This window comes from Nelusetta ayraudi, unplaced genomic scaffold (assembly GCF_046127955.1).
Source record: "Nelusetta ayraudi isolate G7.1 ecotype Tasmania unplaced genomic scaffold, CSIRO-AGI_Nayr_v1 ptg000050l, whole genome shotgun sequence".
In the NCBI taxonomy this organism is placed as follows: domain Eukaryota; kingdom Metazoa; phylum Chordata; class Actinopteri; order Tetraodontiformes; family Monacanthidae; genus Nelusetta; species Nelusetta ayraudi.
The window spans coordinates 1,619,669-1,640,461 of NW_027466100.1; the positions used below are offsets into that span (position 1 = coordinate 1,619,669).

The 20,793-nt window shown below is 42.8% G+C and overlaps 3 protein-coding genes across 8 annotated transcripts; all 3 read left to right on the forward strand.

The window, feature by feature from the left end:
• Positions 1 to 67: 67 nt before the first annotated feature.
• On the forward strand, positions 68 to 9,993 carry sfi1 (SFI1 centrin binding protein). 5 transcript variants are annotated; one of them, XM_076037401.1, is made up of 27 exons: positions 68 to 445; positions 585 to 740; positions 826 to 897; positions 1,006 to 1,116; positions 1,195 to 1,289; positions 1,401 to 1,518; positions 1,619 to 1,721; positions 1,820 to 1,975; positions 2,062 to 2,154; positions 2,549 to 2,634; positions 2,772 to 2,838; positions 3,000 to 3,130; positions 3,338 to 3,419; positions 3,504 to 3,664; positions 4,433 to 4,511; positions 4,586 to 4,682; positions 5,322 to 5,482; positions 5,559 to 5,633; positions 6,325 to 6,399; positions 6,479 to 6,655; positions 7,027 to 7,226; positions 7,870 to 7,941; positions 8,073 to 8,154; positions 8,247 to 8,307; positions 8,450 to 8,555; positions 8,649 to 8,748; positions 9,299 to 9,993. In XM_076037401.1, the coding sequence occupies exons 1-27, from the start codon at positions 396 to 398 to the stop codon at positions 9,428 to 9,430; spliced, it is 2,898 nt and encodes a 965-aa protein (XP_075893516.1). In that variant the 5' UTR covers positions 68 to 395; the 3' UTR covers positions 9,431 to 9,993. The 5 variants fall into 5 exon arrangements, with proteins under 5 accessions (XP_075893516.1, XP_075893517.1, XP_075893515.1 ...); XM_076037404.1 differs by having other exon boundaries at positions 71 to 459; XM_076037402.1 differs by having other exon boundaries at positions 68 to 740; positions 3,504 to 3,604.
• On the forward strand, positions 9,991 to 17,672 carry sxph (saxiphilin). The gene is made up of 17 exons (XM_076037409.1): positions 9,991 to 10,045; positions 10,296 to 10,459; positions 10,975 to 11,074; positions 11,680 to 11,856; positions 11,949 to 12,111; positions 12,270 to 12,334; positions 13,194 to 13,351; positions 13,476 to 13,662; positions 13,745 to 13,893; positions 13,997 to 14,087; positions 14,602 to 14,649; positions 14,740 to 14,922; positions 15,008 to 15,155; positions 16,069 to 16,151; positions 16,240 to 16,424; positions 16,885 to 17,068; positions 17,161 to 17,672. Exons 1-17 carry the CDS (start codon positions 9,991 to 9,993, stop codon positions 17,202 to 17,204), a joined length of 2,184 nt encoding a protein of 727 aa, XP_075893524.1. The 3' UTR covers positions 17,205 to 17,672.
• A 41-nt stretch (positions 17,673 to 17,713) lies between these two features.
• Positions 17,714 to 20,204, forward strand: sirt4 (sirtuin 4). Of its 2 annotated transcripts, none has more exons than XM_076037407.1 (4): positions 17,714 to 18,031; positions 18,220 to 18,709; positions 19,424 to 19,718; positions 19,818 to 20,204. In XM_076037407.1, the coding sequence occupies exons 2-4, from the start codon at positions 18,222 to 18,224 to the stop codon at positions 19,968 to 19,970; spliced, it is 936 nt and encodes a 311-aa protein (XP_075893522.1). In that variant the 5' UTR covers positions 17,714 to 18,031; positions 18,220 to 18,221; the 3' UTR covers positions 19,971 to 20,204. The 2 variants fall into 2 exon arrangements, with proteins under 2 accessions (XP_075893522.1, XP_075893521.1); XM_076037406.1 differs by having other exon boundaries at positions 17,716 to 17,871; positions 19,818 to 20,203.
• Positions 20,205 to 20,793: the final 589 nt, after the last annotated feature.

Below are 20,793 nucleotides of genomic sequence, written 5' to 3' on the forward strand. Positions count from 1 at the left end.
CAAAATAGATTTTAAAAGAGGCAATTTTGGGGGCAGCTGTCTATGATCATAGGGTTTGCATGATTTGTGTACTCGCTCCTGCCGTCTCCAAGCTATTCTTTATGTCAATACCGCTTCCCGCCCCGATGAGCCGTCCCAGAAAACCAGTGCAAATGCTCTCGACACAAAAAAAGACCCTTTGCGTTTGGTTTCACGATTTGAAGTAACGCACTTACGCCGATGCTTTGGGATGTAATGGTGTGTTATTGATATATCATTTTCCTTATGGCGAAGCTTTGTATCCATCTCTTAATTCCAGATGTCGGAAAAAAAAATGTTAAGACCGATACATTTACAATCTAAAACTCAAATTATGCGACTTGTGTTCTTTGCTGTACAGCACATTACCTGTTGACATGAGCTGCGTAGGTAGCCGATCTCAAGTCTCACAAGCAAGCGGAACGACGTGAGCAAAACAAAGTGACTCTGCATTTTGATTATTATTATCATTACTATTATTATTATTATTTTGTATGTGTTAAACATGCCATGCTTGTAGAGTTCGGCGCACAAATAACCAGCTTTATTTTTGCTACAATGCAAAGTAACGTCAGAAAGCGGGATTCAGGAAGAATCCCGTCAAGCAGTGTCAACCCCGCCGATGATGTGAAACACGTCCGCAAAAGTCACACTAGAAAGATTCCTTATAAAGTTGGATACACATGGAACAAAGGAGGAAGACTCAAGGAGCTAAGAATAAGGTGCTCACACAACGATTTACCATGTTTTTTTTGTTTTACTACAATTTAATTTGTCCCTCACACGCTTTGTTATTACTGTCGGCAGGCACTTGGCAAGAAAGTTCTTGTGGATTTGGATGCAGAACACCTTTGGCCGCGTTCTCCCTCAAAAAGCAAAGTAACAGTCTACCTTCTTGGAATCCAGCAAGTTTTCTTTATTTATTTTTTTGTCACTTTCTGGTGTTCTGTTTCATCTGAGATCTCTAATTCGTGTGACATGCTGCAGATCCCATTACAATAGCGTGATCTTACGAAGAGCCTTCGAAGGATGGAGGGATGAGTGGTGGGCCTCCATGAGGGAATGGAGTCTCACAACACGGGCTGAGTGTCACTACAAGTTAGCAATGCAACCGGCAACTGTTGATCTGGTCAAAAGTACCCTGTGTGTACACTAATAATCTATTGTGTGTTTTAGGTATCATTTGTGCGCCTTGACATTCCAGCACTGGCAAGTATTGGTGCCTTTGCACAAAGAAAAGAGGAAAATTGTACAAAGCGCTCAGTCTGACGGTACGATTTAATGCACATGATAAGAAAGAATACGACGACTGTCTTATTGTTTGCATGTGGTCACTGGCAGAAGTTTTGTCTCATCACTGACACATCTGTTTTCTCAACTAGTGGACACGCACGTGATGATTCAGGTTTTGGACAGATGGAAGGTTTTCACAGAGATGAGGCGGAAGAAGAGTAGAATGCTTCAAACTGCCCTTGAGTTAAACAGACTTGAAACATTACAGTAGGTCGATTGTACTTCGAGAAGAGCCATTCTTAGAATGCTTGACAGGTTTCTGTTCATCCCTCTCACACGGCTGCTGTTGCGTTTCTCCTTCGTGCAGTTCTGCCTGGCGCTTGTGGCAGACGAGGCTGCGACAGCAGCGAGTCCTTCACTCCTCAGCGGAGCGAGCCCTGAATGAGAATGCACTTAGTTTGCAGAAAAGGGTAAACAATAGCGCCAACATTACCCCAAACAATAACGTCCAATGATGTGCCATGATTACCTTTGTTTTACCACTTGGTTGATCATGTCCTTCTCTAAGACGTGGCTCCGGTGGAAGAGCGCACACTCCGCTGCTGCTAGCAGCCAGAGAGAGAATGAATCCAAAGCTGCTCTTCACTTTGACCTCAAAGAAGACTGCGAAGAAGAGGATCAAAGAAACAGAATGGCAAGGCAACACTATTATCAGCACCTAATGGTGAGATGGTACAATGTAAAAAAAAAAGAGAAAAAACCTGACTGCATTAATGCACAGAGTATGACAGACATTTGTTCTCATTGCAGCGTGCTGGGTTGGAGGCGCTGTCCCGTAACGCCACAGAGAACAAGAGACATCGACTGAACAGCAACATTGCTGTCCAACACTACTGTCAAACAGTAAATGGCCTCATCTTGTTTACTTAACCTGTTCGGTCCCACTGAGGTACAAAGACCTCTTTTTCAGCGGAAGCCTGGCCAAGATAGCATCAGCAGGGTATGAGTTAAAAGTTAGAACATAAGGACAGACAACTAAACATGGACAGACAGTAAAACACAAGCAAGCCAGACAACATATTAAAATAGGAATGGGCAGTTCAGGGTCATACATCATAAAAAGCAAGTGCAAATGCGATAAGAGTCTGCTTCCAGATCTTTTAAGAGTTTTATTTAAAGGAAGTGACTGTAAAACACTCCCTTTATTATTATTATTATTATTATTATTATTATTATTATTATTATTATTATAATTCTTTAAATTTTATATCCATTTGATGTTTATTTTTTTTAAAAGGTGACTCTTAACCATTGGAACTTGTGGAAGACCCATCTGGACGAGGCCAAAGACAGGAGACTTCAACTCCTGCTGGAGGAACATAGGTCCTTTTGTTAGAATTTCTTCACCACCAACTTTAACCAATGTTAAGCTTAATAGAGACATCAAAGTACTTTCTGTCAGAGCGTTTAGGCTTCGCAGAATGGAATGTTTGTTTAAGATTTCTATATTCTGCTTACAGGACATCCGTCCTCTGCAACTTTTTCCACTGCTGGAGGGACAAACTTGCCGAACTGCGACACATGCGGGTATGTGTATCTCATGTACCTTGTCCCTTTAACCAAGATCTGTAGAGGAGAGAAATGGACAGATTCATATAGCTTTTCAACGAATTCTGTTGTTAAAAGTTGTTTAAAAAATATTGTTTAAACGTGCAAACATTTATATTTTTTTACTTGTAAACTCGCAGGAGCTGGCTCAGCGTGCTGACCATTGCTTTTCTGATCGGACCCTCGCGCTGTGCTTCAAGTCGTGGAGCGACTTCACTCTCCAGGGAAGGCTCCACAAACAGAGGAGACAAGAGGCAGAAGGCTACAACCAGTTAGTTATCTCCTTCGCTTGAGCTTTATATATTATTTTCCCCAACAAACTCATTATAGTTGATGGTGTGACTAACAGTTCTGGGTTAGATGCTCACTCAGACCTTTTAGTGTGGAGTTTGGGGTATTTGGTGATAGAAAAAAATCTAGATGCATGGAATGTTAGTCACAAACGCTGCTGTGATTTCTTTGCCGGCTGTGTCAGCAGGCAGCGTCGGTATGCCTGGGCGTTTTATACCTGGTGGAGTCGTGCGGAGGAGTTCCGGAACCAAAGGCTTGTAGAGCGAATAGTATGTACACTCGAAATACAAACGTGGTCCTCTGCGCATCATTGGATGTAAACAAGGAGTGCAACAGCAGTACAACCCCTGCAGGCAATTCAGCACCAAGACCGATGTAAAGTGCGGACAGCGTGGAAGTGCTGGAGGCGGCGGATGGAGCAGCAGAGGGAGAAGCAAACGGCTTCAGACCACATGTACGTGCTTCTTGAGACTCTGTCACAGAGGAAGGAAAACAGCATGGATGCACACTCAAGGTCAGATGAAGGAGAAAAACAGCGATGTTACGGATGTGGACTTCATTTAAAATACGGTTGTGGTCAAAAGTTTACATACACTTTTAGAGAACATAATGTCATGGCCGTCTTGAGTTTCTAATCATTTCTACAACTCTTATTTTTTCTGTGATAGAGTGATGTAAACACAGAGCCTAATTGAAGTGAAAATGGCCAAAAAACATACAACCAAATGTTAGCATTGCTGCGTGTATTTTGACCCATCACATTTTCTGATCTTTATTTTTAATGGCCGGATTCATTTGGGCATCCTCACATTATCATTAAAAAATCCCCTGATCTTCAGAAATTAGTATGGCTCGCTATCAGTTTCCAGGCTTCTTTTAGAAATATTTGCTGTTGAAACAGATTCTTTGTTGTACCTTGTTTGGATGAAGACAGTAATTATGGTGGCTTCAGGGCCTTTTTAGAGAGTTCGAGCGCGAAGGTTGTTGCAAAAGCAGAAACGGTATCCATGCAGTGCCATCACTTTTTATGACATCACAAAGGGTTGATTACCAGAAACATCTTAAATGTCTTGACACACAAGTGCCACAACAAAAAAAATGTAGACTTTTCTCGCCCACTGACAGTAGCATTTGGAAAGCAAAGTTGACACAACCAACATAATTTGGGACCTTTCAGTCTGTTTTAAAAATTTGGATAATTTACTGTTTGTGATAGTGGAATACTTGCTTTCATCCACTTCCCAAATGTCAGCTTCTTTTCAACAGTCTTATTTCTTTTCAGTGAAGCAGATCAGCTGACAGAAATCAGGTTTATGGAGGAACAAGCTCAAGATCACTTTCAGCGTCTTCTTCAACGTAAGGTAATGAAGCCGCCTTCATTAGTTGTAATCTGTTTGCCAGTGATGTTTTTCATTGGTCTCTTAATCTGTGAAAGGTTTTTCGTGCATGGAGGAAAGCAACAACGTATGCAGTATCAAAGCGCTACCAGCAGGGGGAAGCAGTCACTGATGCTCAGAGGTCCATAAATCAAGGTATCAAGTGGGAATGTTCTTTCTTGATTTCAGTTTTCAATTTGGATTGCAGTGTTGTTGGGATTACTCCATAAATGTAATCAAACTACTGATTACTCCTTAAAAGTAGTCTAATTACATCTTTAACTACTTTGCTTCATAAGTAATCAATTACTAATTACTTTAGTTCAAAAATGAAAGTAACAGTTGCTGAGTGCTTTGGAACGAACTTTATTAAAGTGAAATGTTTGCAATTCCAAATATTGTCTCTGTCCTCTTAACATAAAGGAAGGTTTTCTCTCTGACGCAGACATTTTGTGGTTAATAAGACATTTTTCGCTTGCAAAATATTTTGGAAAAGCAACAAAATCATTACTTGATAAAGTAATTATGATATAATTACCAGTTTTGCCACAGTAATCCTGTTACATTACTCTATTGTTAAAAAGTAGTTTAATTACAGTAGTGGATTACTTAGTAATAGATTACTTACCAACACTGCCTTTCAAACAGGATAACTAAAAAAGCTGCTAAAACAGCAAATATATCTGCTGTCCTCAGGAATTCCGCTTTTGGGATAACATAATTGAATTTCATATGGAATATGCAAACATGTATGCCTACATATTTGTTTTTTAATTTCAAGATTTCTATTTTTAGTGCGGTTGCCGCAGTCGTCCGGGTGCTGGAGGAAGAAAGCCTGTGACGCCAATCCCGACGGGACATCCATGGAAAGAGCCAGACGGCACCATGAATCCAAACTCCTCTTCAGGGCAATGGCAGGCTGGAGGAACTATCATAACCAGTGTCATAAAAACAAGGTTGTGTCTTTGTGATCATTTGCTCAAATTATGCCCACCGTTCGGCTGCTTGAATGTTCTCAATGTCATTTCACAGATTAGGAAACGGCAGGGAAACCTTTTGCTCAAGCTGAAGATGTACCAGAAATACTTTGAACAGTGGAAAATAAAGGTTTGCTGTTGTCCATTCCTTGTACACGCCTGTGAAAGCCGACGCCTTTATACAGACAAATTGACTGCAGCTCTGGATTCAGTTGATTTATGAACGTGTAAAATCATAGAGAGAAGATCTTGGTATGTCGGGATTAGGAATGTTAGCAATTAATCGATTATCGATTAATTGTCGATTAAGAATTTAATCGATTAAATTAAATTAAATTAGACGCAATTACCTTTTCTTACATGGGTAGTTAATATAATTATAACTGTGTAGTGGCAGTTTAGACAACTTTAAGCAACTTTAAAAAACAAAAAACAAATGTGACCCATTAGAAGTCAACTTAGAGTCAGAGGATCAATGTTTAGGGTGTTTTTACTGTTCTCTAATGTAAAAATGTGTCACACTGGCCCCTCAACATTATCTAAGGGTTAACTGTGTTCCTTACAGTTTTTTCATTGTGAAATGTAGGTTCTCACGAAAGGTCGCTGCTTATCAATTAATCGTTAATCAATCGATAAGGTCAATCAACTAATGATTAATGAATGAATCGATAATTTGCATCCCTTGTCGGGATACATTGGACGTTGTTAACGAAATACTTCCTGTCTGCAGATGTAAAGAGAGGGAAATAGCAGCAGGCAGCTGGTCCAGGCTGCCGTGGCCCTTTGCCTCACCGACTTTTTTGCGCATTTTCTGCCCACAGCTGCAGCACAGACGGAGGGAGTCTGAGCAGACTGAGCGCGCGCTCTGGCACTGGTCCCTCACGCTTCAGGCTAAGGTAACGCTCACAGTGCCAAAGATCAGACCCCGTCAGCCGGCGCCGACTCCACGATGGTTCTGTTGATCCCGCCCTGCAGGTGCTACGCAGCTGGAGCCTTTGGCTGGCAGAGCAGCGGGCGAGACAGGAGCAGGCAGCCAGAGAGGCCCAGGTTTACAGAGACCAGCTGCTGAGGGAGGGCGTCTCCTACATCCTCACCTACGCCGCTCAGATGAGCGACCTCACCACGACCCTGACACAATACAGCGAGGAGCAGGTTGGTGCAAAGTGACCTTTAAAAAGTCCAGTGTGTAAAATTTGGCTTGATTTATGTTTTTTATATTGGTAAACACTTAATATACTGCCCGTAAATGCATGAATAAAAGTGTGTAATTGCAGAAAGAAGAAGGTGGTCGAGGTATCCAGGTTTGGGTGCACGGGCCACAGTAGTTCCCTGGCAAGCTCAGGAGGCAGTGAAAGACGCTGCAATCTAAAATGTGACCACTTGATGTCACTGTTTCTTCTTCAAAATCTCCAAATATCACACCCTTAACCTTTAATGTTACTTTTCAGTGTTTGGATGAAAGAGTCACGCTCATATCTAATGTTTGCTGCTGGATGTGCACTATTTCAATGTGTGCGTTGCAGAGGTTGCGACGTCTGCACAGGGTCGTGAGGAGCTGTGCAATGCGCTGGAAACAGCAAGCGCTCGCTAAGCCGCAGAAGAAACGGGAGGTTCGAGAAACGCAGCCAAAAAAGACGGTGACCTTCTGTTTGACCACCACCGAGTTCAGAACTCTTTCTCCGTGTTACTCTGAGGAAGACGAAGTGGAAGAACACAACAACTTGTGAGTCCCGGACTGTCCTGCGTGTACTCCGTACACTAAGACTTTGGTTTTTCTACATTAAATTAGTAGGTGGAAAACATTTTCATTATTTCATATTATTGCATAAGCAATAGCCTCTAAGACTAGTTACATTGTCTCACTGTGACAGGGACATTCTCTCTGTTACTTTTTAATGAATATTTCACCTTACTCCTCCTACATGTTGTCGCTTTAAAGGCCCAATTGATGCCTGCTTTCAGATCGCACATTCACAGAGAGTGAGTTTGCATAACAACTGGTGTGGAGCAAGCAAAACAAGTAAAAAAAACAAACAACAAAACTGGCTGTGTTTTATTGTTCCATAAAACAACAGCAATAGTAAAAGTGAATTTTGTGTAATATGGGAGCTTTAATAGCTGGAAGAGGTGACCGCAACTTTAATCATAATAAAATCGTTAACATTTAAAAAAAAAAAAAAAAAAAACAGTTAATGGAGAGGTTTTATGGCAAAATAGACTTCACTCTTTACTCTGCTCTTTGTCACATGGCCAGGTTAGTCACATGAATGACATGTTAAATGATACTTCCTGTGAATTCACAAGGCTTTAATTAATTAGAGGTCTTGATGTGGATGGTTCCAAGAGTTTGTTGTTGCTTTTTGCAGAAGGCTCACTTGTGACCACTGCGATCAGATTGGAGGTTATGAAGCGCTGCCCCAGACTCCACTGAATATATAGTAATGTTGTTGTTTTTTTCATCACCACTGGGTGGACAGTACTGCATTATAAACATGAAATCCACTGCAGACACACATGGCACTCATCAGTAAATCTTCACTGACCAAAACTAATTGCTTCCATTGCTCAGCAACCAAAGACAGCTTGACTCCACAGGAGAAGATGCTCTCTTGCCCCCTTCTGCTTTTATGACCGGCAGTTCTGAAAATATGGTAATGTTGACCTGTTTTTTTTAGACTGTTAAGCGCAATTATCAAGTGGCTTCACATGGTTTTATGAATTGACTCCTGTTCTCTTCTCCAAGCAAATCGATGCTTGCAGCTCAGGCTTTGGAGATGGTTTCCAACAACCATCAACTTCTCCAGGTAAAGCTGCAATTTACCTCTCTTTGCGGTTTATTTAAAAAAAAAAATGTAACTCAAGTACAACAGAAATATATATATATATGTCATGCTGGACAGCAAATACCCTAGTATTTATTTATTATTATTACCGTACTTCCTCTAGATACTTCCAGCAGAGAAACGGGAGAGACAGACTCCACTTTGATCACGGAGCTGCTCAGCATCCAGCTGGACATGAAGACGTACCAGCAAGACAAAAAACAGCTCCAGTGAGGAGAACAGTGTTTTCATTCTTGTCGAGCTGCTAAAGCCATTATATCCTTTGCAAGTGTACTGACTAAATGGCACGTGTGTGCACTCAGGGCTTGGCAAAAGCTGCGGGATGTTTTAAAGGGTTGGCTCCAAACCAGTGGAAAGGATGACCGAATGGAAACCAAGGCTGTTTGTGAAGAGTTGCAAGAGGTAGGAACACTATTGTTTGCATTGGTTATGATTCTAACTAGAGGCAAACAGAATATCTAATTGTGCTCAGCATGTACAAGAGCGTTATTGTGAGCCCGCACCTGCAAATTCAAACGTGGTTTTCTTTTGGGGGCTATAATTGATGTTCTGAGTACTTCACCATTCAGATTGTTTTCTTCATATTAAATTCCCACATTTTATTTTAATGTCTTACACATTTCAGACTCTGACGTATTTGGTATGTCCATTATTATCAAATATTAAATATTGGGTAAATGTTGGTGACTGCACTAAAATAAACCGCACTTGGACACTTCAGACTGACTCTTAGCGCAGTCCCCTCGGAGGTCGCCAGAGCATCTTGAGTTGAATGTTTAGTCTGGCACAGTTTTAATTTCAGACCCCCTTTTAAACAAGACCCCTGACATGTATCTGGGCATGGATTCCAGCACAAAGGGGGACACTTAGGGAGGGTATTTTTGTTTTGGTGTCGGCACTTTCTCACTTGTGATGTGAAACTCGGATGTTTTGCATTTTTTGGCGCTGACAGCTGGAGGATCGCATCACCAGACTGGCGGCTGAGCTGACAGAGAGGAAGCCGAGCGTGCGGCTGCAGGTGGCGAGGGTCCAGCATCTGCACGGCCTCCTCTCAGAACTCCCTCTGAATGAAGCGCAACAATAATCTGCTTTGCACTCTCCAACGTCAACAATGCCAGACTGCTCGTCATTTGTCGGAACCATTTTGCCACATGAACATAAAGACTGAGGACTGAACAGAAGATTGCACTGTTCTTCTATCTGCATGCTCGCCTGCCTCTGTTTTATTGTTGTTTTTTGTTTTTTTTTGCTGTTTATTTTTTTAAAAGGCTGTATTGTCTGAGTGACTGATCGGTCTTGTGTGAAACAGAAGAAGCCAGGTTCCTTAGAGTGGCTCGTTGGACTCTACGCCAGTTTTGACCAGAGGTCGTCCATGTGTGCGCTAAATAGTTTCCATATGTTTGTGTGTGTGTGTGTGTGTGTGTGTGTGTGTGTGTGTGTGTGTGTGTGTGTGTGTGTGGGAGAGAGAGGGAAAAAAAGAGATGATTTTATTGTTTTCAGAGGGACAGCCCTCGTGCACTCGCTGCCAACTCCTCCAACCCTGTGCTAATCTATGCCGTGCACGGAGTTGTTGTTTGAGGTCGGACAGCTTTCTCTCGTGCGCAGCGCACCCACTTGTTACAAATCGGAGCCACAGGAGGCAGAATGAAAGGAATTTATGCCTTTTCACTTTGTCTCATCTTTGTCAGCTGCCTCATGGGTGAGTTTTGTGTCTGTGCAAATTCATGCTTTTTCCTTTTTGTCAAGTCATTTTTTTTTACTTCACTTCTGTGTATTTATTTTTGCTTTTGTGCATACAAATAAAATAGATTATACAAATAATTATTTGTAACATCTGTCATTGCTCAGTCTAGAGGATTGGCTTTAACCAACAAGATGCACTAATTCCAAAAGGTGAAAAGTCTTTGGTGAGGTTGCACAAACTGCCCTTTGCCATTTTCTGTTGCTAGCGAAGAAGATACGTTGGTGCACCGTGTCGGATCCCGAGCAGAGGAAGTGTGCAGAACTTGCTAAAGCTCTGGTCACAGTGCTGCCGCCTGCCGCCGTCTCGGCCTTCGCCAGACTGTCGTGTGTGCGGGCATCAAGCACAACGGACTGCATCGAGAGGATCAGGGTGAGCCGCTCTGCAACTCCGCTGTCTTGACTTAAAGCAAAAGAAAGTGCAAAAGAAAAGATAGTCCACATCATTGTATTGGCTCAATGAAGTATTATGTGTCCAGCTCCAGTCCGTCTTATTAAAGCCAGATTTCCTGAATAATCAATTAAAAGTTGACGATTTCAAAATAAAACAATTAGCTGAACTGTTCAGCGTTTTTGTACCGTTTTCTTCTAAAGTATACAGAAGATTTGCCAAATACACATTCAGCTCTCTTGATAATGTATTTGTGTTTCACATTGCAGAAACCTAAACTACCACAACAGGTGGATTTTATGTCTATGGGCTTCATAATGCTGAAATAGAACTGATATTTTTTCATGAGACATAATACAAATACAGAAACATGGGTCATTTTTTGTGACAAATCTTCAAACACTGAGCATTTTATCCGACAGCAATCTGATGAGGTGTCCTCTCTCATGAACTGTCCTCTCTGACTTTGCATTTGAGTGTCTGTCCTTTGGTTCCAGGCGAACCGTGCTGACGTCGTGACCTTGGATGCGGGGGACGTTTACTCTGCTGTCAAGCAGTTCGGCCTCATCGCGGTCGCCAAGGAGATTTACGGCGAAGGTAGCTTGATGGCAGCTTGGCGATGTGCTGTGTTGTCTTGTCCAACTAGAAGCTCTACAAAAGTCCTTGCAGGTTTAATACTGAAAAATCAAGCAAGCATGTGCATGGATTCCCTGTGGTTTGTCCAGAGGAGCCGTCTCAGTTAAACCAAGAAGGAAAGTCTCCATGTGCCCTTCCAAGGGAGAATGAAGATCCTGGCCCCATATGGAGTTTATATGGGTTGAAATCCTGTCTGATTGGCTATTAGTTGGTTGCAGGGAGGGGTCGTGGCTGAGACTTAACCCCTCTGGTGGGCTTCTTCTGGACACTCCTTATGATTCGGCCAATAGAAGCAGTAGATAGAAGATGAAAAAGGAGGAGGGAATGGCACCTGAACAAGAAAAGGACAAACTCACAGAGAAACTCCGCTGTCTCTTCCATAACTTTATTGACCACTGTCTTCGGTAACTTTATTGACCACTCTCTGGACTCAATAGCGCTTACCCTGTAACCAGCAGACACCTGTTAATGTGACAGTGATCTAAAAAAAAAAAAAAAAAAGCTAAACAATATAAACAACAACAAAAAAAAAATCTTCCCAACTGGCTGCCCCGTGGTGTGTGCAGGGGCCTGCGTCCTGTCTGTGGCCGTGGTGACCAACAGCACCGTGGACATCCGCTCCCTGCAGGGCCTGAGGAGCTGTCACAGTGGCCTCCGCTGGACGGCGGGCTGGAGTCTTCCGCTGGGCTTCCTGCTGTCCCGCAACTACCTGAGCTGGTCAAAGGAGCAGCCGCTGAGTCATGGTAATGGGATGACAATGATCATCAGCTGCAGGGTACCCCCTCCACGAGTCTGTCCGGTTCCCTTCACTTGTTCACGCCGTTGTCTCGAGCAGACGTCGGCGCCTTCTTCAGTGCCAGCTGCGTCCCTGGAGCCGCCGCTCTGGCGCCGCCACTCTGCGCGTTGTGCCGAGGCCAGAAGTCTTACATCCGCCAGAAGAATTACCACTGCGAGACGTCGCACAGCGAGCCCTTCTACAGCGGCCAGGGGGCTCTCAGGTCGGCCTCCACACAACCTCAAGGTGTACAGCTGCATTTCAAGCATGAGAAGACCGGGTTTTGTTTTGTTTCTTTCTCTCTCTCTCTCTCTCTCTCTCTCTCTCTCTCCCTCTCTCTCTCTCTCTCTCTCTCTCTCTCTCTCTCTCTCTCCCTGACAGATGTCTGAGGAGCGGCGCTGGAGATGTTGCATTTGTGGACCACCTAGCTCTTGACAGTATTGAAGGTAAATTGACCCTCTACACTCACTGGCCACTTTCTATGGAAAACCCTCCTCGCATTCGATACCTAAGGAAAGTGGCCTGCAGTTGTGTCTGAAAATGCCAGCAGATCAGCAGTTTGTGAAGCAGTGTGTTGTTTAAAGTCAGTTTTAAATCCCCTTTATTCACAATTCTGATTTGAACTTCTTTGAACTTCATTCAACCTGTCGTCTTTACCACGGCTGTGTGCTCAGATGCATTGAGTTGCTCCCATGTGATTTTCTGATTGGCTATTTGTCTTAACAGACAATAGAACGTTGTGAACATTGTACCTAATAAAGTGACTGGTGTTCTTCTAGAGTAAATACACCTCCCTTGGTCATGCCAATGATTGGTCTATAAGATATCAACCATTAAAAACAAACAAACCACTGTCTTATAACATGTTATATAGAGAAGTAAAAACCAATTGTGTCTCTTACTTGTGCAGAAACTAAACTGACTTACTTGGTGACGGAGTCATGTTTTGTTGTGTACTTATGCCATCCATCATAATTCTAAACAGTATCATTAATATTCAACATAGTGAGGTGTTTTAAAGTTAAAGTTGTAAGAAGAAGGAACTAAACAGGCTCATAACGTTTACATGTGATCTGAAACAGGTGTTAAGTATTTGACAAAGAAAGGCAACAAATTCAAAGTCGTACATCTCAGCGCCATTCTGCAGTCTGCATACAGTAGAAGTGCTGCACTTCCCTTCTCTTCATTCCCGCCATAGTCCCAGCCTATATTTTTATATTAGTACTGCAAAGTTTGTGCAGAAACTTTGTACAGAATCATTAGCATAATTTGCTTATCCTTTTCTCATTCTTTTTCTCCACTCAGAAAGTGACAGAGACAGATTTAGGTTGCTGTGCACTGACGGCTCACAAGCTCCTCTCAGCCACTACAGAAACTGCAATCTGGGACATGGTCCAGGAGGGGGCGTGGTCACTAGATTCAACTTTCGCAAGGTTGCTCGCAAGTTTCTAGAAACAGCACAGGTATTTTTTTCCCCCCCTTTGCCTTTTTCTTTAAGCACGAATATGACACTTCCTGCTTTCACACTGGATATCCATTATTGCATCATCGTCCTCCAAACTAAAATTGGTATCTCTCACTATCAAGACACTGTTTGGCCAACGAGGAAGGGAGAAGCAGCGCTTCCAGCTCTTCACATCATCGCTGTTTGGAGAAAAAGACCTTCTCTTCAAGGACGCCACAGAGAAACTCTCTGTTTTGGCAGATGACATTGATGTCAGTCAGGTGCTGGGCCTGGATTACGTGGCGCTGCTCAAAGGTCTCGGACATGAAGGTGCTGAGCCAAACTTGCATGTGGCAACCTTATAAAAACACGCCAACTGTGTTAGTGAAGCTTACTGAGGCTCTCTGTGCAGGAAGTTCCCTGGAGGACAGCGTTGTGCGATGGTGCTGTATCAGCTACGCAGAGCAGAAGAAATGTGAGCAGTGGGCTCTCAGTATAAAGTCAGACCCACTGGTGTGCGTGAGGGCCGTCTCTATGAGGGAATGCATTGAGAAAATTAAGGCAAGCCATTCACTTCATACCAACACGCATGGTGTCAATGTGGAAAAGGTTCATCGCTTTTGAGCAACAGTCTCACGTACTGTCTCCTCCACTGTTGCCGCAGAAGGACGAGGTGGACGCTGTCTCTCTGGACGCCACACACTCCTACATAGCAGGAAAGTGCGGTCTTGTTCCTGTTGTCACAGAATATTATGGTAAGACGCCGCACACGTCAGCCTTGAGTTCCATTCACAATGCAAGAAAAATTGACAGTACTTGTAAGATGCTGTCCTACTTTAACTTTTGATGTGTGTGTATGCGCGTGCGTGTGCGTGCATGTCTGTGTGATTTAAACCATTAGCCAGTTTCCACTTCTCAGATTTGAATATTTTCTGTTCTGTCATTGCACTTGTTGCGGTTGTTGTAGAAGTAGTATTGTAGCACAATAAATAAGCAATGGCAATAAAAAATACTATTACTCTAAAATGTACTGTAAATTTAAAATGCTAACGTTAAAACCAAAGTTCAACAGCAAAATATTCTTACTCTTCATCCAATCCAATTTATTTTTTCATTTATTCCATCACCATCATAGCTGGTAAATAGCTAAAAAAACAAAAAAAAAAATCAGTTTTGTTTCAGATGACTAGTCGTGACAAAGGCTGATTATATGATGTACCAGTGTATTTTTTTTTTTTTTACACCATTTTTCCTCTTTTTGGCCCACAGGGAGTGAATGCGTGCCTGCTGAAGGATCAGCACATGCAGAATCAGATGGTGAGACCTTGCCACAATGTCAGCCGCATGGAGCAGCGCAGCGAGAGGTTGATGCCGTTACGCAGAAATAACCCGTGCCCCTGTCCTCAGTGTTGCCCGCGGTGGTCGCCGTGGCTGTGGCAAAGCGCTCCAACAAAAACATCTTCATCGGGAACCTTGGAGGCCGTCGCTCCTGTCACGGCTACATGTACAGCCCGGCTGGCTGGTTGTTGCCCTACAGACACACGCTGAGTGTGGAGCACAACAGCAGCCACCCCTGTGACCCAAACCAAGGTACTGACATGGATCGGTCACTCTTGAAAAATGACATACGGTCTAATGTGTGCTTTCTCGAGACTGTCGCCCGATGCCGTTTCAGTGTACAGCAAGGTGTTCTGGAAAGGCTGCCTGCCTGGTTCTCAGGGCAATCTGTGCAAAGTGTGTATGGGAGGCACCTCGGAGGCTGCGACCAGACGCTGCGCTGACAACCACAATGAGCTGTACTATGGCAACATGGGAGCTTTACGGTATGTGTGCACAGTGATTCTCTGCACATGAGGCATGCAGCAATTATCTCGGGAGCTGTCACAGACTCCCCATATAATAGCTCGTTACGCAATCAGAAAAAGTAGCTACTGAAATCATTTAAAGTGATGGTAAGTATTTTTCCACCTTGAAAAGTTCTTTTTTTTTTTCACATCGTCGGAAAAAAATAAGAAACTAGAAGAGAACTACTGTAGTGACACAGTGCACCCTACTGGCCAAATAAAAGCCTGGGTTAGAAATTATAGAAATATCCCAAAAGTCTACTCGCCTTGTTTTGTATTAACCTGTAGAAAACTACATCCCGTTACTTTAACAATTATCACTAGACGTACTTCTCCTCCACCTTAGTGGTTCGCTAAAGATTTTTGGAACTGGATTTTATCAGAATCTAGAGCATGCATGGACAAACTATCGCCCGGGGGCCGTATGTGGCCCATTAAACCTTTTGATCTGGCCCGCTGAACTTAAAGAAATTGTATATCGTAAGTAGGTTACAAAATAGTTGTATTTCATCCATTTTTTCAGTCTTTTAAGAGTCAGTTCAATAAAGACCTAAATACCGTTGGGGCTTCAGAGACTCAGATTTCATTGCAACACTTTTGTTCATTTTCAGTTGACATTAAAGCACACATTTTCGACTAATCCCATGATAGAAGATGAATGAATGAATGATGAATGAATGAATCCCATGATATGTTTTTTTTTTTTCTCCAATGAGGTTGGTCCCAAAAACACTCCATCCATCTGCTCCTGCTCCGGGTCCCTCTGTCAAATCTTAGAACCCATTGTGGCCCACCAGTCAAAAAGTTTGCCCACCCCCTGGTCTCGAGAGATGTCATTCTACTATGTAATTTAGCTCAACTTTCCCTTTCATCATTCACTTGGCACTAACAGGTGCCTGGTTGGAGACCCCAGCGGCAAAAGCTATGGCGATGTGGCCTTCCTTGAGCATCACAACCTTGAAGCCAACATACTTAGTGAGATGTTTCACACACAAGGAAACAACACGTTGACGCTAATATACAGCATTGTGTAGGTTTAGTGTTGCCTCATGTTGTGTCCCAGGTTTAAACACCTCTGGCTGGGCGGAGGACTTGACGTCGGAGGACTTTGAGCTGCTGTGCGCTGATGGTCGTCGGGCAGCGCTCTCACAATGGGAGAGCTGTAACCTTGGCACGATTCCCCCAAACACCGTCATGACGCGGCCGATCCTCACAGCACGGGTGTACGACTTCCTCATGAAGTCACAGGTCAGCTCATGTGGTCGGATTCTTGAAAGTAAACCACTTAGTCTTTCTATTTTATGTAAGTATTTATATCTGTGCACATTGTTCCGAAACATGAAAGCTAGCTTCCCCGTTAAGGTATTAGTAGTATATATTAATAAAAACTTAAAAATATGGAGGCTGAGTGGTGAAAATTCTGATTTTTTTTCCCCCCTAATACAAAAAGTAGCAAGTTAGTTACTATCACTAGAAATAATCATCTGCACCTAATACTTCAGTTAAGACATATTTTACTAAAATTCACCCATGGACATATTTCTTTATGAACGATAGAGGTCTTTTCACAGTTGCAGTTCCTTGTTTTTTTTTAATGTTTTATATATATTCTGATGAAAAAACAGGGTATTAACTAATGTCTGATTTCATCTAGATGTAATTCATGCATGTTTTTTTTTTCTTAAAAAAAAAAAAAATTTTTCAACAGGATACTTTGTCAGCGAGTCCACATGCAGAGTTCAAACTCTTTGAGTCGCAAGAGTACGGGGAGAGTGACCTCCTGTTCAAAGATGCAACTCGGTGTTTAGTCCACACAAGCCACATGGACTACCGCTCCATCCTAGGAGAGTTTTATGGCCATGCAGAAGCTGTCTTCAACTGCACGCGCTCTGGTAGGACTTTTACCAAATACATTTGTGCATTTGTAAAACACTCACAGATGCTATAACACCCACATTTACGCCTGTTTCTTTTGTCGCCACAGAAATCTTGGAGTTCTGTGACCGAGATGTGTGCAGCATATTTTAACTGTGACACTGAAGGAAGTGCAACCTCTCCCTCTGGCACACTCTGTCCATTTCCTCTCTTCATTCAGCTAACAGAGTGGATGTTATTTTGCTGATGTGATATTATTTTGCATTACCGGTGTCACAGACATTGCTGTGTAAGCTCTGCTGTATAACTTCACTGAATTTTAAGTTCATCTTAAAATTCATCTCTGCCTTTTTGTCAAGTAGCCATCCATTTAAATGCAGGAAATCTACATTTTAAATTGTATGTTTTGCTAAAGCTGTATTATGGGGACAGTGTATTTTTTTCTTTATTACATTTCATTTTTTGTTTTCTCAATATTTCATATTATTTTTTAAAATAAAGATTTTGTGTGAGTTCCATAACATGGTTATAAATATGACAATGTTAATGACTACTGATGTGGCTAATTATACGGTTAAAAAACAAACAAACAAATAAAAAATTAAACCTTTCGAGTATCCTTTTTTGGGGGGTGCGATGGAACTACAAGTCCCAGATTACAGCGCAGCTTTCCGTTCGGTGTTGCGTTAAAACTTGCCATTTCCTGTTACTGTAACAGCATCGAGGGTTCCCATGTTATGCAGCCTGTCTTCGTTTTATTTTTTACAAATGTCTAAGTAATTGGTTTTAAACTTAGCTAAAGTTTTAACGAAGGAAAAAGGTAATGTAATGCACAACGGCGTTTGACTCTTTAAGTCACCCAACGAGCCGATATCGTCGCTGTCATGTTAGCTAGCTTTAACTGTCACTTGGTATAAGCTGTCATGTGTTTACCGAACGTCTCACGACCTTATGGATCAAATTGCACATTTTCGTGACTGGTATTAGCATTAATATTAAATAGATTAACGTTCTTAACGAAGGACGTCAAAATGTCTTCGCTTTGCAGAAGGGAGTGGCACAATTTCATGTCTTTTAACTTAAAAACAACCACCTCGTTTGCAGAACTCCGTAACTCTTTTTGCGGCAGCACAAGTGTCAAATTTGACATTCTCTCCCCCCCCCCCAGACATGAGATTCCCACGGCGGATCTTCACACTGCGCACGACGCCGACACGGTCAGCATCCTCAGTCCCTGCCGGCGTGGCCACCACATTTGTCCCCGCCTGCAGCGCCGCGGATGTCCAGTCCCTGGAGCTGCTGCAGGACTTCTTGTCCCGGGCCAGGCGGCTGTTTGTCATCACGGGCGCAGGTCTGTCCACGGAGTCCGGGATACCCGACTACCGGTCGGAGGGGGTCGGCCTGTACGCTCGCACCGACAGGAGACCCATGCAGCACGCAGAGTTTGTCCGCAGCGCCAAGTCCCGACAGCGATACTGGGCCAGGAACTTCGCGGGGTGGCCGCAGTTCTCGTCCCATCTGCCGAACTCCGCACACAGAACCCTGCGGCGGTGGGAGGAGAGAGGCAAGCTGCACTGGCTGGTCACGCAGAACGTGGATGCCCTCCATTCGAAGGCGGGACAGGAGGGGCTGACAGAGCTGCATGGCTGTGCACACAGGTGTGAAACGCACTCGTCACGATTTAACCTGCAATTGCACGATTTAGATCTAGACTAGACCGCAGGGGTGCTAGGTAACGAAGTACAAATACATCGTTGCTGGACCCAAGTAGATTTTTCAGTACAGAGAAAAATACAAACGTAGAAAACTAACATTGTTATTGTTATTAAAAGTGCAAACATCCCATCCAATAACCACTGGTCAGAACTATTACTGATTACAATTTGGTTGTGCTACAGTTGAAAAAAACAAAACAAAACAAAAAACTCTATATTATTGAGAGTATCGAAGCTGTTAAAAAATGATCCAGATGTTTGTGCAAGACCTCTGGTCAGTTGAATCCAGATTATTCTGTGACAACTTTTTGCAAAACATTTTTGCTAAATTGTGAACAAATGTATTGTTTCATTAATGACAAAAGTGAATGTATCTAAGGATAAAAGTTATAACTCATAGTAATCTTAAAGGATTAAGACAGGTGATATTCTCCAGAAATATTTTGCAGTACACATGCAAGCATTTGTAATTTTTTGCTTCTCATCTTTGACATTTCTTAATATCACTAAGAATATGAAAACATATTCATCGTCTCTCTAATTTGTATAACATCCCTGTTGCTTGGCAGGAAGTTTGTTTGTCGTTAACTTGAGCAAAGTGATGTGAAAGGTTTTACAAGCTTCTACTGTAACGGTGTTTTTGGGTGGATTCTTCAGGGTGATGTGCCTCGGCTGTGGTACCATCTCGGCCAGGGAGGACCTCCAAACCCGGTTCAAGTCAATGAACCCTGACTGGAGCGTGCAGATGGGCGGCGTGGCTCCAGATGGTGACGTCTTCTTAGAGGACGAGCAGGTGCTCCAGTTCAGAGTTCCCTCCTGCCAGGACTGCGGCGGCATACTGAAGCCAGAGGTGACGTTTTTCGGGGACACCGTGAGCAAGCAGACGGTGCATCTCGTGCATGACAGACTAGCTGAGTCGGATGCCGTGCTCGTCGTGGGCTCTTCATTGCAGGTAAAACCCGTGAGCAATGCAAAAATGTGTCACAAAATAATATAGTTACTTTTGCATTGAACTGTGTCCCCTCTGCTCCCCTCCCCCTCTCCACCCAAGGTATATTCAGGATACAGATTTCTACTGGCAGCCAGCGACAGGAAAATCCCCATCGGCATCTTGAACATTGGGCTCACCAGGGCTGACCACTTGGCCGAGCTCAAAGTGAGCGGCCGCTGTGGAGAAGTGCTGTCAGCCATTCGCTCAGTCTGAGCACATGATGGACGTTGAGTTAAAGGCCCAGTGTGTAAGTGTGATGTGGTAACAAAACCATCAGGTGTCATGTTTTCCTGGAGCTACTGCAGAAAAGAGTTTGGTGCAGTATGGTGACTTCCCTCCAAGTGGACCTGCTCTTTATGGGAATAGAAATGCTGATTATTAGGAAACACTACAGTTTTAAATTTTAGTTATTTAATATAACTAAATATATATATATATATGTATATATATATATGTGTATATATATATATATATATATATATATATATATATATATATACACATATATATATCGCATACATATGCATTTTTTATTCTATTTAATTCCAGTATATCATTGTAATTGTGACACTGGAACTTTAAAGGTGCTGTGCTTTTAAGAAGTAAACATGATTTTAGATCAAGACAAACAAACAATGGAAACGGAATGCAAAGATTAAAAAAAAAAATGCTGACGCCATGTCTCATGGCCAAGTTCTCTTCCGCTGTATTAACTCCCGTTAGAATGTTAAGCACTTGCCGTGTTTCAGCGCAGCATTTCCTGCAACTGCAGGAGACTCTGACGGCCCAACCAGGATTTTCTTGGAGGCTCCGATTCTGTGAAATCATGGATGTTTCTGTGATGTGGCCAGAGCCCATACCTCACAATCCCACTGAAGACATTTTATTCACCTCATGTCAGGCATGTCTTTTATTTTTAAATAGTTTTCTTTTTTTTATGTTCTAGCGATTCCAATATGTACTATGGTAAGCAGAAAAAAAGAAGAGCAAAGCTCAAGAGCAACGTACAACAAAATTTTAAATGTAACATTTAGCT

Coding starts and splice junctions, on each gene's coding strand:
- sfi1 (XM_076037400.1), top strand. CDS start 529: ATGCTTGTAGAGTTCGGCGCACAAATAACCAGCTTTATTTTTGCTACA. Junction 1,290..1,400: donor ACAAAGCGCTCAGTCTGACG/GTACGATTTAAT, acceptor TTTCTCAACTAG/TGGACACGCACGTGATGATT. Junction 2,635..2,771: donor CTCCTGCTGGAGGAACATAG/GTCCTTTTGTTA, acceptor TTCTGCTTACAG/GACATCCGTCCTCTGCAACT.
- sxph (XM_076037409.1), top strand. CDS start 9,991: ATGAAAGGAATTTATGCCTTTTCACTTTGTCTCATCTTTGTCAGCTGC. Junction 11,857..11,948: donor GGAGCAGCCGCTGAGTCATG/GTAATGGGATGA, acceptor TGTCTCGAGCAG/ACGTCGGCGCCTTCTTCAGT. Junction 13,894..13,996: donor AATGCATTGAGAAAATTAAG/GCAAGCCATTCA, acceptor CTGTTGCCGCAG/AAGGACGAGGTGGACGCTGT.
- sirt4 (XM_076037407.1), top strand. CDS start 18,222: ATGAGATTCCCACGGCGGATCTTCACACTGCGCACGACGCCGACACGG. Junction 18,710..19,423: donor CTGCATGGCTGTGCACACAG/GTGTGAAACGCA, acceptor TGGATTCTTCAG/GGTGATGTGCCTCGGCTGTG. Junction 19,719..19,817: donor TCGTGGGCTCTTCATTGCAG/GTAAAACCCGTG, acceptor TCTCCACCCAAG/GTATATTCAGGATACAGATT.